The following is a 14,066-nucleotide window of genomic DNA, read 5'->3' on the forward strand; positions in this document are numbered from 1 at the left end:
ATACATGTATGTTGCCTCCATCCTCGCACCCCCTCCCCCCCTTAGTATTTCTGCCCCATCGCATCGCGCACCCACCGCCTCACAACAGTTGACTTCACGCGATCATGTCAATCGCTATCGTATTGCATCTCCCTACTGTCAGAACCATGCTGTGCCCTATGCAAGATGCTAATGTTCATCTACCGCAGTACTTTATATTCGTTCCAAGATGCCTGCCATGCTCGATGACCCGACTGCCCCAGTCATTGCGCGTGTCTCTGGACAGAGTCCGATGCAGATGCCTGGTGCCCCGCTGCCCGACCATATAGTCCCACGCCAAGTTATACTGCGAGATCGAGTGACCACAGCAACTCTCATCCCGTTCTCTGCCCCAGAGCAAGTGCCCTTCTCGTTGCTGCAATATCTGAATGATCAGTTCAACAAAGAGATAGAGATAGGCGATACATATCCCATGATTACGCCCCTCCCCCTTGATGTCTTTGGCACATATTGGTTTGGCAACTTCGGAGCAGTCATGCTCGTCGGTGAAATTGTGAGCCACGACCAAGTCCACGACATGGCCCGAAACGGTTGTGATTGGGACAAGTACTGTCTGGGCAGCTTCTATATCAAACCTAACTATGTAGGCCGATCCAGCCACGTCTGTAATGGTGGATTTGTGGTTCTTCCTGCTGCTCGAAACAGAGGCGTTGGTAGACTTATGGGCGAAGGATATCTGGAGTGGGCACCGAAGCTTGTTAGTCGATCTCGAACAGAAGCTATTAGACTTTCACTAACACGCTAAAGGGGTATACATACTCTGTTTTCAACCTCGTGTATGAAACGAACGTGGCTTCATGTCGCATATGGGATGCCCTTGGCTTCAAGCGAATCGGCCGCGTGAAGGGCTGCGGTAATCTAAAGTCATATCCGGACGAATATGTCGACGCAATCATTTACGGGCGTGACCTCGGTATGGACGAGGATTCGGCCTCAGAAGAGCGCTTCGACAAGATCAAATACTACCTAAAGCACGGCAAATACCCTAATGGAGCTGACCGTGCCGAGAAAAGTCGCCTGCGTAGCGCCGCAACGCATTACAAGCTTATTCCGGCCACGAACGCGGAGCCCGAGCGACTGATGCTGAAAGGGAAGGAAGTTATATCTGATCCTCAGAGACAATACGAGATTGCAAGACAGATTCATATGCAAAACCACGGAGGCATCAACAAATCAACCGCGTCAATCGCCGAACGATATCATTGGGTCCGCATTAAGGAGACGGTGAGTGCTGTCATCAAGAACTGTGGAGAGTGCAGTGATGCGTCCAAAAATGCCGCGAAGCCCGAATCTTCAGGTCGCCGTAAGAGCAAAGGCCCTGAAGCTGAAGCGACACCGACCAAGAATGTAATCCAGCAGCCGCAAACCCCAGCTACATTTTCTGGTGTCACACAGGCGGACTATCGGAATCACTTTGCCACACCTCAAACCGCTCCTCCACAGATGCATCAGGATCCCAATCTACAAGCCGTAATGCAGTATAACACGACTACTCAGCGTGATGTACCTCTAGATCCTAGACTGACTTTAGTGTCTGACATGCGGGGTATGCCGACGCATTTCACTCAGTCCTTAATTGCGCCCGTACCGCAAATGGTAGTCCCAGCCTCATCTCGCGAGGTCCAGAGCATTCAGCCGACTTCCCAACAACAGATGCACAGCCAAGGATTTATTCAGCTTCAGCCTCAACCTCAGACTCAGCATGAGTCACTAGAGCACAACAACAGAGTCCGTCCCACCAAGCAGCAACACCAGCAACACCAGCACCAGCAGCACCAGCAGCACCAGCAGCAACACCAGCAGCACCAGCAGCAACACCAGCAGCACCAGCAGCAACACCAGCAGCACCAGCAGCACCAGCAGCAACACCAGCAACACCAGCAACACCAGCAACAACACCAGCACCAGCAGCATCATCAACACCAGCAACAACATCAGCAGCAACAACACCAGCAGCAACAACACCAGCACCAGCAACACCAGCATCAGCAACAGACTCCAGCTGGGGACAGGGTCGCCAGCCCCTCCACGCAGTTGCTTCAAGAGCAAGAGAGCACATCTGTAGATTCATCTAGCTACTCTAATTTCTCTACCGTAATCGCTGCACCAACAAATTTACGGAAACGTGAGAGGCAGTTGGTAGCAGAGACGTCAACAACTGGGGATGACACTGCATTAGGAGGACGAGCGACGAGAAAGCGAAGGGCAAAGTAATGAGGTGTGCGTATCAAGATTATGAGATGCGCCAATGGAATTTTAACTGTTTATATGTATGCATATAAGCCGATTAGGCAAAGTGTAGCGCCTTTTGTCCAGTGGGTCAATAATCATCTTATATACCCCTATTTATCTTATAAGAGGGATCAGGTGCGTAGCATCAGACCATCCGCCGTGAACTTCCGTCAGTTCGTTCGGTAGTAGAGCAGAATCACGTACTTTGGATTACACTATGATGCTGCCGCAGTAGTGCAACTTGGTCTCCTGCTTTAGAAACGTTAAAGCATTGTGTGCCTTAAAGCACACCCCTTAACGCGCTCTACGTTGAATGCGCCGATCATACACATACTCAGCATCACCACATGATCTGAGATCCTCTGGATTATGGTATGTTTTCGTTCGCGGGTTTTGCCTCGCTCACACACGTCACGACCGACGAATGTGACCAAGCAGTATTTCCAATAAGCGTTATCCTACAGCTTTGAATTGATCCTCCCATTCTCGTATACTCTCGCAGACATCAGCTTCTCCAGGCTCCTCATATCTACCTCCACAACAGCCCCTTCGCTCGCCCCTTTGACTCGCTCCAGCACCACTTCCTGACAGTCCTCATTCGCAATCCCGTTTGCATACTGCACCACCACAAAGTCCACACTCTTGTCCCCCAACACTACCATTGGTGCATGCCACGTACCTGGCCCATACGTCACCGCCTGGTTTCCCCTCGCAATGAACGCCTTGATGTTGCCCAGGTCCGGCATTCCTCGGCCTTTCGGGTTACCTGATAGATTGAGTTCCATATCTATGGCTGGTGACGGTGGGGGAAGGGAGTCATTTGTGAAGGGCGCGGGACGTCCGAGTTTGAAGCGTTCAACGAGAGTGGGTTTGTGAGCTGGCTCAGCAGAAGGGTAGGGTTTGGGTAGAGTGGTGGAGTAGCGTTGTCTGCGAGAAGGTAGAGTCGGAGCTACGATTACGAGATAGTATGTGTGTAGAGATGAGGACGAGCATGTAGACTTTGTGGGCAGGCCCATGGGGATGAAGGTCTGAGGCGTGTACGGATGCCGCTCGAGGATCGAGACGTCAAAGAGCTGGACCGTCTCACCTTGTGAGGGCGAACTGAACCCGTCAAGCTCGTCCTCGGTAGGCGTAGATGCTGCAGGTGCCGTACGTAGTCGCCGCGGCGCGCAGACGAACATGTTTATCACTGCTTTTGCTGGTCGCTTGCTTCCTGCCAGCGGGTAGTGATTGTTGAGATTGGTCACATCGAGATATTTTATGGCAGTGCCTTGATTTGCATGAACAGACTGAGGTAGGAGAGTCGCGGGAGAGGGCGATGTTAGAGGATTCTCGATCACAGTGCCGAAGGGTGCGAACGCGGAGTGTGTGAGGGGAGATATCGAGATGCGATGAGGCGGGGAGCGGACTTTGGAGGGCATGATGAAGTCGAGTGATAGAATACAGTACAAATTAGATAGAAATCACATTTAGAGGACGTAATTGTAAGAGAGATAAGGTTCTACTTGTGTAGAACTATCAACCTTGCTATCGTCATCCAAACAAGCTCATGGACGGTGTTGAGGGGCACGACATACCCGACTAGGACCCGTAGCCGTCCACTCTATTAGCTCTAACATGAGCTGTCCAAGACCTTGAACATCCTGCGCTTTGCGGTGTCTTCGTGTGGCTGAACGCGACCAGTCAGTATGACTGAAGAGGAGGAGCCGTCGTATATCGACTACGACTCATTCCTCGGTCCCTCATTCTCGGCGACAGCTTTCGCCAATACCCTTGTTCTAGCCACGAATAATCCTTCTGACACACCACTCGACCTTTCAACTCCCCTCTCCCGAGTTCTCTTCGACGTACAAGAGATAGACACCCATATCGACACGTTAACGACAAAATTTGCGCTTCCACTTCTGCAGCACACGCGAGAACATGCCGAGTCAAGCGGACGTATATTACACGAAGTGGAAGGTCAGGTAGCGAGCCTGACACAATCATATAAAACACTCGAGATAGAAGTGACCGAGCGTTACGAGTCGGCAGAGGAAGTGCGCATCACCGCAGAGAGACTATGTGAAGCTGTCAAGATGGGCCGGGGTGTAGCTCGTAGCCTTATGCTTGGACGACAGCTCGAAGTCCAAATGTCAGAGTTTCAAGGTCTACCAACAAGGCGAGAAGATCACAGGGCTATGGTGCGGGCTGCAAACACGCTGCTCTCCCTCCGATACATATTCCAAGCAAACATGCCAGGGGGAGAAGGAGAGGGCCTGGACAGAGTGACTGCCATCAGTACCCTCAAGATGGATCTAGTGCGTATAGCAGAGAACAAAATTGTGATGCGTTCGACAGAGATCGTAAGAGCTTTTTCAATGTCTTCCCTGTTGGCATCTACTGCATCTCAAGACGGAACATCGGCCTCCAATTTTTCTCAAACCGAAGATACTAAGTCGCGAGCAACTTCAGCTCTAATCTGCCTCTACCTGTTGTCTCCAACCACCTCGGCGACTACCGTCGCGACGTTTGAACCAACACTGCTAGTAAGCGCTCTTGAAGACTTCATCCAAACAGGTTTGAAGTCATCCCTGGCCTCCATTGCGAGAGCTCTAGCGACTCTCCCTACTCTTGACCGGACACTACTTGAAGTTTCTGCGCGCTGTCAAAATATCGTTGCCCTTGAAGCTTTACTTGCATCCATAAGGCCACCACGACATCCTCTGTTAGAGATCGTGCAGGACTCGAAAGAATCTCCAGTTCCCAATTTTCTAGACTCGCTTCTTCATAGCTTGGATACTTCGTCTCTTCCTTCGTTCTTTTGGAGGTCTCTGGCCTCCAGCCTCTCTCCTCGCGTACAGGAGATCATGCACCGAGGGGGTGTATCCGCCCGAACGTTACGCTCAAATAGAGACAGGGTCAAGGATTCTATACGGGAGTGCGTCAATCGTGGATCTCAACTTCCAGCCAGTAGCCTCAGCAAAAATAATGTGGCACCTTCTGGAAGCTGGGAGCGTGAGGCAGCCGTCATGGTCGGTTCCGTTATGGGCGTTCTCGGAAGGTAAACGTGACTCTTGAGCCTTGGGTGCTATGAAGATGCAACCCTATATATATACCAGACCCAGAATGTCTGTGTAAGTGATTGCCTGACAGTAGAAGAAGTAGCCATGAACGGCACTTGCGTCCTGCCAACGAAACATACTCGTCTGTCACAAATGCGCCTCGCTGCACTCGAGACGATGAGCATTGAGTAACATGGACACATGGTTGCTGGAGACAGAACTCTTGAAATGACACATCCCTCAATAGTGTATGGCGAACTCAATATCCCACATGTGATATATAGGAGCATTTCACCGCCCATCATTATGATGGCTTGCAGTAGTGGACACAGAGCTCTAATTGTTCTCATTGTGTTTCTGATTGACATACCTGTCATGAAATCCGACGACACGGAAGTGATGGTACACAGAGTTCTCATGCGTCAACAGTGGATCTAAGAATAGCCCGCGCACATGAACTTGACTCGCTCGAAACAGGAGAAGTATCAGACAGGGCCGGTCAAAGCCGGTCGACGCGATGAACGAACAACTAGCCGTCACTCAAACATACATCAACAAATCCAGCTACTGTATAGAGAGTGGTCGTGGTGAATTAATCACCAAATTAGCACTGTAAGGTCTACGTCTACCTACAGTATTACTACCAAACCCTAGTATACCACCTAGGTAGGATCTACAGTGCACCAACTCAACGGTCAACCTAACACGCCCCGCTAACTTAACACTCACACACACACGGACACCTCAGGTTCTTTCTTTACGACCAGCCCAGGCCCACCTCACTAATTCCTCTCTCGCTTCTTGTCAACTCTACGCCTTTCCTCTATCACCATCCACCATTCGCCATTCTACTTTCTTGCTTGTCGCCCTTTGCCTTGCCTTCGTCGAGGTTTTCCTCCCCACATTTTCCTCCTCCAACTTGACTTGTTGCCTCTTTGGCTATCTATTCCACGCGCCGTCCACAGTCTGCCACCGTTTCCAGCACCTTTTCAAGCCCTGTGCCTCGGAACAAAGACTGCGAATGCAACTCCCTGTCTCTTGATTCGCTCTCTACGCCAAAGAAGCTCCTTTGAGGCCAGCAGGAACTGCAGGAGACTTTCTACGGCTCACAATACCTGCGGACGTCCATTCGGATAGCCTACCCAACTGTAAGCACTTCCCCTCCTCCTACATGCTTGCTAGTTGCACTCTTCTTAGCTACCTCTCAGCTGACGCTCTTCTTCCGTAGAATATCAAGTCTGCAAAATCTTGAGAATCTGCCTCTTTATTCGTAAATACCGCTCTCATCCTATAATGTCTGCCAGCCACCTCGCTGGCAACCGGAACAGCACTCCGGAAGCCTCCAATACCAACTTGCGCCTCCCTAGTTCTCGAAGTATCGCCGCCAATCATGCCCTGCGTGCGTCCGCTGATATGGGTGCTTACAGCCCCTCTCCCTTGTCTAACCGTGGTCTGCGTCCTTCCTCCGAAGTATACTTCAGTCACACACAGTCCGGGAATCCCGACGAAATGGAGCGAGCTGCCCAGCAATGGATTGCAGATATTGACCAATACGAGGATACACTGGAAGAAATGGCAGCTGCAACGTTGGACCAAGACTTCAAGGATGAGTTGAGCGCTATTGAGCAGTGGTTCAGAGTCCTCAGCGAAGCGGAGCGAACTGCTGCCCTTTATGCTCTTCTCCAGCAGACCACCCAAGTACAGATCCGCTTCTTCATACAGGTCCTTCAGCAGATGGCCAAGAGTCACCCTATGTCTGGTGTACTCTCGCCAGCCAACTTTGGTGAAAGAGACCCCATGTCTCAGAAGCTCAACGATGCTATGAGCAAGCTCAATGTTGATTCCTCCCGTAACTCCGTAGGAGTGGTCGGTCGCCCCCCACCATCGCCTGGCGCAGGAGCAAAACGCAACTCTCAACTTGATCCGTCAACGATCAACTCCATGTTTCCAGATGCCGCTGCTGCCATTGCGAAGCAAAAGGCCGAGTTTACACAGCATACTGGTGTACCTCCATCCTCGAACCGAAACAGCGTCATTGATCGTTCATCTCTCGCAGTTCCTAATGTAGCACCCGAAGACACTAGAAAAGAGAACCTCCCTCAACCACCTGCATCTCCGTGGGGCCGCAATACCGATTCGCAACAAAGTGGTGTTCGCCCGAAATCTTCATCCAGTCAGCAGCCGATGGGTCAATTCGCGCAGCCACCTCCTTCTGCCGGCCTCCGGTCCCCTCGTCCGCAAGGAGTTTCTGGAGACTCGAACATTCAGAACACTACATTGAGCGCGGCTGATTCAACCGTTGGAGGCATGCCTGGCATACTTTCACCTTATGCCGGAAGTGGCAATTGGGCGTCCATGGTTAATACTCCGTTGGTACCAAATTTCCAAGCTCAGGGCAATCACACCGACATGGTTGCCAACGCCACAGCCATGAAACTCGCCGCCCTCTCCACTGTCAACAACCGCATCCAGCTTGATGATGTCCGCAAATACCGCCGTACCCGTTCCACTGAGGGCCAAGGTGGCCTGGCGCCCAATACTGGTGGTTTCCCCAATGCCGGTATGGTCATGAGAGACCAGCTTGGTCAGATCTTGTCACCCCAGCAAGCAGCGGCCTTGCAAGCACAGCAGCTCGTTGCCTTGCAGGGGCAACGGTCCCGTCCCAATTCGCCAGGAATTGCCATGCAGGGAGGCATTCCCGGTGTCAATCTCACCTCTCCGCAGAACAATGGGTATCTTGCAGCCTATGACAACCATAATGTCCCTGGAATTAATCTCTCCCAATATGGATTGGCTGTACCCGGTGGATATGAAGGATATGTCTCCGATCATTCCGAGATGCAACGGGGTCGCTCGCCTCGTGGACGACGAGGCAGCTCAAAGCCGCCAGAGGACCCAACCGATGTTCAGCTGTTAGAAGACATCCCTAGCTGGCTCAGAACTCTCCGTCTACACAAATATACCGACAATTTGAAAAGCATGCACTGGACGGAGATGGTTGAGTTGAAGGACGAAGACCTTGAAAAGCGAGGTGTTGCGGCTGTGGGTGCTCGTAGAAAGATGCTCAAGGTAAGCGACCAAGATTTATCGTCGTATGATGCAGCTAACATATTTTCAGGTCTTCGAGGATGTTTTAAAGAAGAAGAGTGAGGGCAGATACGACATGTACTTAGGGAATCAGTAGATGGACTGGTGGAATTGTTCTACGCGATTGCCATTGCTCGCATGCCGAAGAAATCATCGCGAGTCCGCCGAGTGAATACATTGCATAGTATTTAGCAGCTCTGTACGGATAATCAGCCTACAGTATGCGTTGCCGTCGCTTGGTGCTGGCCACAGCACCCATAGTCTATGGCCAGCTTAATTTGAGCTTGTACATCACAGCTGGCGTTCAATGATACCTAACAAACTTCTGGTTTTGACATATATGCAATTCTCCAAGTGCGTCCCAGATTTGGATTATGGAACCTGTAGACAGTCCATCATAGCTTTAGTACCATCACAGTGCATCCGTACCGCTAGATAGGGATACATTAGATACGCTGTAATTATGTACACATCTGCCTCGAAGTTTTCATAGCAACTCTGCATTGATTTTGTGCCTTTTGCAAGCCCTCTATTGTGGTTTTCATGTGTTGTTGAACGTGTCATTGGCGGTTTCATGTTGCAGACGGGAAAGGTATTTTATTGGCGCCAGTGCTACGTACCGCTTGCACAATGCCGCCCGCCAGCAACAAAATGTTTCATGTTCCATCACCCTCTCCGAGTCTCAGCCCTTCGTTGACTGTTTATATTGATGAGTTGAGACTGGCAGTATCATGATCGGAGGGCATGGCATCGTGTAAAGGCTGATTGTTGTACACGACCCAGTCAACAATTACGTCCCGAGCGGATGCTGGTGATCAGTCGTGTTCCAGTAACAATGTTCACGAACAATGCAATAGACATCCGCCACACTTCATCTCAGGTTGTGTCTTATCACCCAAGACTGTCTCCTATTCAATGTTTGCTGAGTTCGTCAACACACTGGGTAGGTGACATTGTGTCAATTGCTCCCATCCCTACTACTCCACTACTACTACAACTTCCGAGTACCTACGCATCTTCCCTTCCTCCTTTTTCGTTCCTTCTGCGCTCCCATTCGCAACGGCTTATCCTTCACTGTACACATCTTATCATACTGCTGGTCAGCTTTCGTATTCAGATCTGGACATCTTCCACGACTCGCGTCAGGCGCATCTTCTTACCCGCGAGCATTCGCTTTTACTCTCGCATAGTTCCTTTCGAGCATTCGTTAATTCAATATGCATTCGTTGGCTTCTACATTAACGTGGGCTCTTATAAGTTCCGTCTATTTCCAACATTGCGCAGCGATTTATACATTGGTCGATGATTACGCCGGGACAAACTTCTTCTCTGGCTTCGACTTCTTTAGCGACAAAGACCCTACCGATGGATTCGTACAGTACCAGCCAGAACCTGATGCTATCAGCAAAGGCCTCGTTGGCTATCTTAAGGATGACCTAGTCCCTGGAGGACAGGCCAATATATCATCCGTCCTCGTAGGCGTCGACTACACCGCAAAGGTCACGGATAAGGGGCGTCCCTCTGTCCGTCTCGAGGGCAAAAAAGGATACGATACAGGTCTGCTCGTTGCCGACATCCTCCACATGCCCGACTCTATCGATGGGTCCTGGCCTGCGCTATGGCTGCTAGGCATGGATGCCGAGTGGCCCACAGACGGCGAAATTGACCTCGTCGAAGGCGTGAACAGTGCTGTCAACAATGCTGTTACTCTCCACACCACACCAGGCTGCTCCATTTCCACCGACAACGGCGGTGGCAAAGCATTCTCCGGTACAGTTGTAACGGACAACTGCGACGTGAACGCGGAGGGCCAGGGCAAGAACGTCGGCTGCTCCATCTATATGGCCAACAGCACCGGCCCATCTGACCCATTAGCCAACTATGGCACTGCCTTCAACGCCAACGGAGGCGGCATCTACGTCCTTGAATGGGGCACGAGCGGCATCTCCGCCTGGTTCTTCTCGCGCTCACAAGCATCCACATTCCCACCCTCGCTTCTCGGCCAAACGCCCGACCCAACTGAATTCGGCACCCCGGTCGCGCTCTTCAAGGGCGAGTGCGACTATGCGAGCCATTTCCGGAAGCTGCGCATCATCATCAACACCACGTTCTGCGGAGCATGGGCCGGCCAGGTATGGAACGAACAGGGCTGTGCTGACCGCACAAAGGCCGCGACTTGCGAGGAGTATGTCCAGAATAACCCCGATGCGTTCCAGGAAGCGTACTGGGAGTTTAGGGGTCTCAGAGTGTTCGGTGACGGCACGGATACGGAGACTAGGAGGGCGGATGGGAGGTTCAGGAGGGACGTGGTGCGAAGAGAGGAGCGTGCGAGGATGACTCCACGACACATCGCACGGCCAGGGCAGAAGAGAGCTGTTAAGCTGAGGGTATGACTGGTTTAGAGTAAAGGATTGTAATTTATATTCCCGTCATTAAGTGCTTCTTTGTGCATCTCGTGCTCGCGCCATGTATCCATTTCGATTGAATGGAGGCATCTCATGGCGTAGTGTGAGAGTGCCATGTGTGACGAACTTGCTCGTTTCGAGCTCAAAATATGATATACAGGCAGGCCTATTCGCATAGAAAATACTAAAACTATAGGATAACCCTGCACCCAAAAAAAGGGCATCAGGGCTACGAATCAGGGGTTGGAGTGGCAAGTATGGTATGTAGAAACAAGGCAGTACGTACCAAAGAAATCTCTAGGAGCACGGATTTCGACTTTTCCTTTTCCCATACTGTGTATATAGTAGCTGAAGCTCGATTTAATAGAGGTTACTTGGTATGGTGCACGCTGCATGATTCGAGACTCGTTTGCAGCTATATAGCCGACCACATCGGCCGGTGCACACGTGCACGGTGAACTTCAAAAGTGGAAGTCAAACTTCTTCATTCGAAAGATTAAACTACCACCTATCAAGACAAAGGCTTCTTCATTCCACAATCCAACCAAAATGTCCGAACACAAGCTCTTCATGCGCCAACCTCATCACAAACGACCAACCCCATGCCCCCTGATAGTACGAACTTTCAAATATAGAACCAAGTGTCCGCGTTTTTGGCTTGGTTGATACAGCCAACAATAGAACCATCATTCCCGCACCACCAAGGCAGACTGCCCACTTCACAAGCCCAAAGCTATGCACACAGAAAAATGTAAACAAGGCATCGAGAAATTTCTACAGGAGAACCATGGCGGCACCCGAGAGACCAGCGACAGTGAGGTATACGCTTAGAGAAGCGAAACCCATGTTCAAAGTCGCCAGTGTCACTCCAGCAGCAGAACCCTCATCGCCCGTGCCTGTGCCGGCACCAGCGCCGTTCGTCCCACTGGGCTGACTCGTGACCGTGCCAGTGCCGTCAGTACCTGCCTGGCTCATCAGGTTTTTGCATGTGTCGCTCTGGGACGAAGCACGCTTGGAGGATGCCTTGCCATCGAAGTCGCACGCATTAGATTGGCCATTTTGGGCGGCAGCATATTTGTTCATGACAAAGGACAGCTGTTCTGTGGAATTGCACATGCCATAGGCGCCATATACGCCAGTTGTGGCATTATGGGCAATGCCATCACAGGCAGAGTCGCTGCTCGCACAGATGTAGTCGAAGATATCAGCATAATCTTCAGTGCTGGTATCTGCGTTAACTGCGCAAGTCAAGGATGCAGTCATGCATGAGCAGAGCTCAGGATTGGCACTCGGTGGTAGAGGGGTCGACTCAGCCAACCAGGCAGTGTTGACGGCCGGACAGTCTGCCGGTACAGTGTTTGTAGGATTATAGCTGTTGGAGTTGACACCGCTGGGGTCAACAGTCGCAATTTGCTTGGAGTACTCGCTGAAATCGGTAAGGGTAGAGACGGAGCTTCCATCAATCGAAACGAGGCCTGTGAAAATTCAATAGATGATCGTTTAGGTTTGACGAGATACTTACCAAAGTCATTCTCTTCTTGAAAATACATGTACACAATGCCGCCAGACCAGACCTGAGCCATATCATCTCCGAACAGAACGGGAACGTCGGTGAAAGTACGAGGCTCTACTTCGTTGCAACCGTACTCGGCAAAGAATACGGGGACGGAGTAGTTGGCGAACTCCTCAGTGCGGTCCTTGTAGCCCGAAGTCTCGTAGCTAGAATCACCACACCATGAGTAGATGTTGTAACCCCAAAAATCAATGGCTTCGGCAGGGTCACTTCCACAATTGAAGTAATCAGCGAGGTTCTCGCGGATTTCTTTGTCGTCGTTGGTGGCGTATCCGACACCAATGGAGCGCAAACCTTGGTTCTTGATGTAGGCCTTGGAATCGCGAACTGCAGCCTTTACGAAGGCGCTAGCATCAGTGTTTGATGCGTTGTTCGAGACCTCGTTTCCGGCGAAGAAGCCAAGTGTGTTATTGTACTTGGCGAGATTACTGATGACCGAGGTATAACGGCTGTAGAGATTGTCATCCCAAGAAGGGTCGTCGCGGTTGATCGACTCGGAGGGTTGAGACAGATCAGCAATCACGTATATGCCAGCATCTGCCAACATCGACATGCATTCGTCATGGTTATTGTCGGGATCGACAGCGTATACGCGAATTGTATTGGTACGGAGCTCTGTCAGGAAGGGTATGTCACGCCTGCAGCTGTCGACGTCCGCGAGAGGGTCACTGTAGGTTGCGCCTGGTACGGCAGTTGTGTTTGTTGAGACATCACGCTGGTAAGCAACACCGCGCATGAAACTGTGCACATATGAGTAAAGCGACAAAGAGGTTGGAAGGACAAGCGAACAATTGTGTCCCGTTGTTACTGTAGAAGAACTTGGAGCCCTGTAAAGGTCAGTGAGTGCCAAGTTTGGGTTGGAGTGTCAATGCGTACTTTGATTTCGATCGCCGGTACGTCGGCTACGGCAGTGGATACCAGAGCCGCGACGGCAACAGCAACGCCAAAGTTCTTCATTGTCGCCGGAGCGAGTATTGATGGCTTGATAGCGATACAGAGAACGAAGAAGGCAATGCAACGATGTGATGTGATGTGATGCGATGCCGGGTGGTCAGTATTCTGACGGGTTGTCCTGGCGATGTTTTGCACAACGCGTGGCCAGGTAACAGCACCGGTAGTTATTGTATGGTAAAAGGGTAAAAGAGGGTAAATGGTTCTAGAACAGCTAGAACGTATCAAGTAAGTGCAAGGCGGAGAACAGATATCGAATAATTATCTTAATGGGACCAGTAATAGCGATTGACGACGGTGAGAGAGAAGGCAGGAAGAGAGAGGTCTTGGACAATGCTTAGCATTAACCGTCAGGGGCGAAGAGGCAAAGAAGACCTTAATTAGGTTCACTGCTGTTCACTCGGATGTTTGGTGTCCGACCCGACTCGGGACTTATCCAGGATGACAAACCGCCAGTCTGACGCGTCCATCACCTGCAGTAACACTTATGTAGCGGGCTAATACTTTTTGGGCTTCACAACGGTGCCGCAGCCCCAATTCCCAATAAATAACAATGACTGGGTCCTCAAGTCTTCTTTGCCTTGTGTGTAGGGTATATTTAGACGCTGAAGAGCATACCATAGGGTCGAGTGAGCCAGTCGCGGACCTCGAGAAGCATAAAAGTCTGAGCACTCAGTGGACTGTGTCCCCGCTCAGGTGGCGTCAGACGAATATAGATGCTTCTGTTACAAGTTA

The 14,066-nt window shown here is 51.0% G+C and overlaps 6 protein-coding genes across 6 annotated transcripts; 4 read left to right on the forward strand and 2 right to left on the reverse strand.

Moving 5' to 3' along the window:
- The first annotated feature begins 22 nt into the window (after positions 1 to 22).
- On the forward strand, positions 23 to 2,389 carry EJ05DRAFT_476538 (uncharacterized protein). The gene is made up of 2 exons (XM_033744055.1): positions 23 to 736; positions 787 to 2,389. Exons 1-2 carry the CDS (start codon positions 209 to 211, stop codon positions 2,251 to 2,253), a joined length of 1,995 nt encoding a protein of 664 aa, XP_033600732.1. The 5' UTR covers positions 23 to 208; the 3' UTR covers positions 2,254 to 2,389.
- On the reverse strand, positions 2,314 to 4,013 carry EJ05DRAFT_476539 (ureidoglycolate hydrolase-like protein). The gene is made up of 2 exons (XM_033744056.1): positions 3,849 to 4,013; positions 2,314 to 3,798 (listed from the first exon to the last, which is right to left on the reverse strand). The coding sequence occupies exon 2, from the start codon at positions 3,690 to 3,692 to the stop codon at positions 2,730 to 2,732; it is 963 nt and encodes a 320-aa protein (XP_033600733.1). The 5' UTR covers positions 3,693 to 3,798; positions 3,849 to 4,013; the 3' UTR covers positions 2,314 to 2,729.
- On the forward strand, positions 3,827 to 5,330 carry EJ05DRAFT_383350 (uncharacterized protein). Its single transcript, XM_033741248.1, has one exon. It carries the CDS (start codon positions 3,960 to 3,962, stop codon positions 5,316 to 5,318), a length of 1,359 nt encoding a protein of 452 aa, XP_033600734.1. The 5' UTR covers positions 3,827 to 3,959; the 3' UTR covers positions 5,319 to 5,330.
- Positions 5,331 to 6,608: 1,278 nt separating this feature from the next.
- Positions 6,609 to 8,499, forward strand: EJ05DRAFT_493142 (uncharacterized protein; the record flags this gene model as incomplete). The annotated part of the gene is made up of 2 exons (XM_033746093.1): positions 6,609 to 8,384; positions 8,434 to 8,499. 2 exons carry the CDS (start codon positions 6,609 to 6,611, stop codon positions 8,497 to 8,499), a joined length of 1,842 nt encoding a protein of 613 aa, XP_033600735.1.
- Positions 8,500 to 9,619: 1,120 nt separating this feature from the next.
- On the forward strand, positions 9,620 to 10,795 carry EJ05DRAFT_439142 (uncharacterized protein; the record flags this gene model as incomplete). The annotated part of the gene is made up of 1 exon (XM_033741861.1): positions 9,620 to 10,795. The coding sequence occupies one exon, from the start codon at positions 9,620 to 9,622 to the stop codon at positions 10,793 to 10,795; it is 1,176 nt and encodes a 391-aa protein (XP_033600736.1).
- A 519-nt stretch (positions 10,796 to 11,314) lies between these two features.
- On the reverse strand, positions 11,315 to 13,701 carry EJ05DRAFT_476543 (putative 1,3-beta-glucanosyltransferase). The gene is made up of 4 exons (XM_033744057.1): positions 13,257 to 13,701; positions 13,170 to 13,207; positions 12,330 to 13,120; positions 11,315 to 12,282 (listed from the first exon to the last, which is right to left on the reverse strand). The coding sequence occupies exons 1-4, from the start codon at positions 13,335 to 13,337 to the stop codon at positions 11,582 to 11,584; spliced, it is 1,611 nt and encodes a 536-aa protein (XP_033600737.1). The 5' UTR covers positions 13,338 to 13,701; the 3' UTR covers positions 11,315 to 11,581.
- Positions 13,702 to 14,066: the final 365 nt, after the last annotated feature.

Source organism: Pseudovirgaria hyperparasitica, assembly GCF_010093815.1.
Source record: "Pseudovirgaria hyperparasitica strain CBS 121739 unplaced genomic scaffold EJ05scaffold_8, whole genome shotgun sequence".
NCBI lineage: Eukaryota > Fungi > Ascomycota > Dothideomycetes > Acrospermales > Acrospermaceae > Pseudovirgaria > Pseudovirgaria hyperparasitica.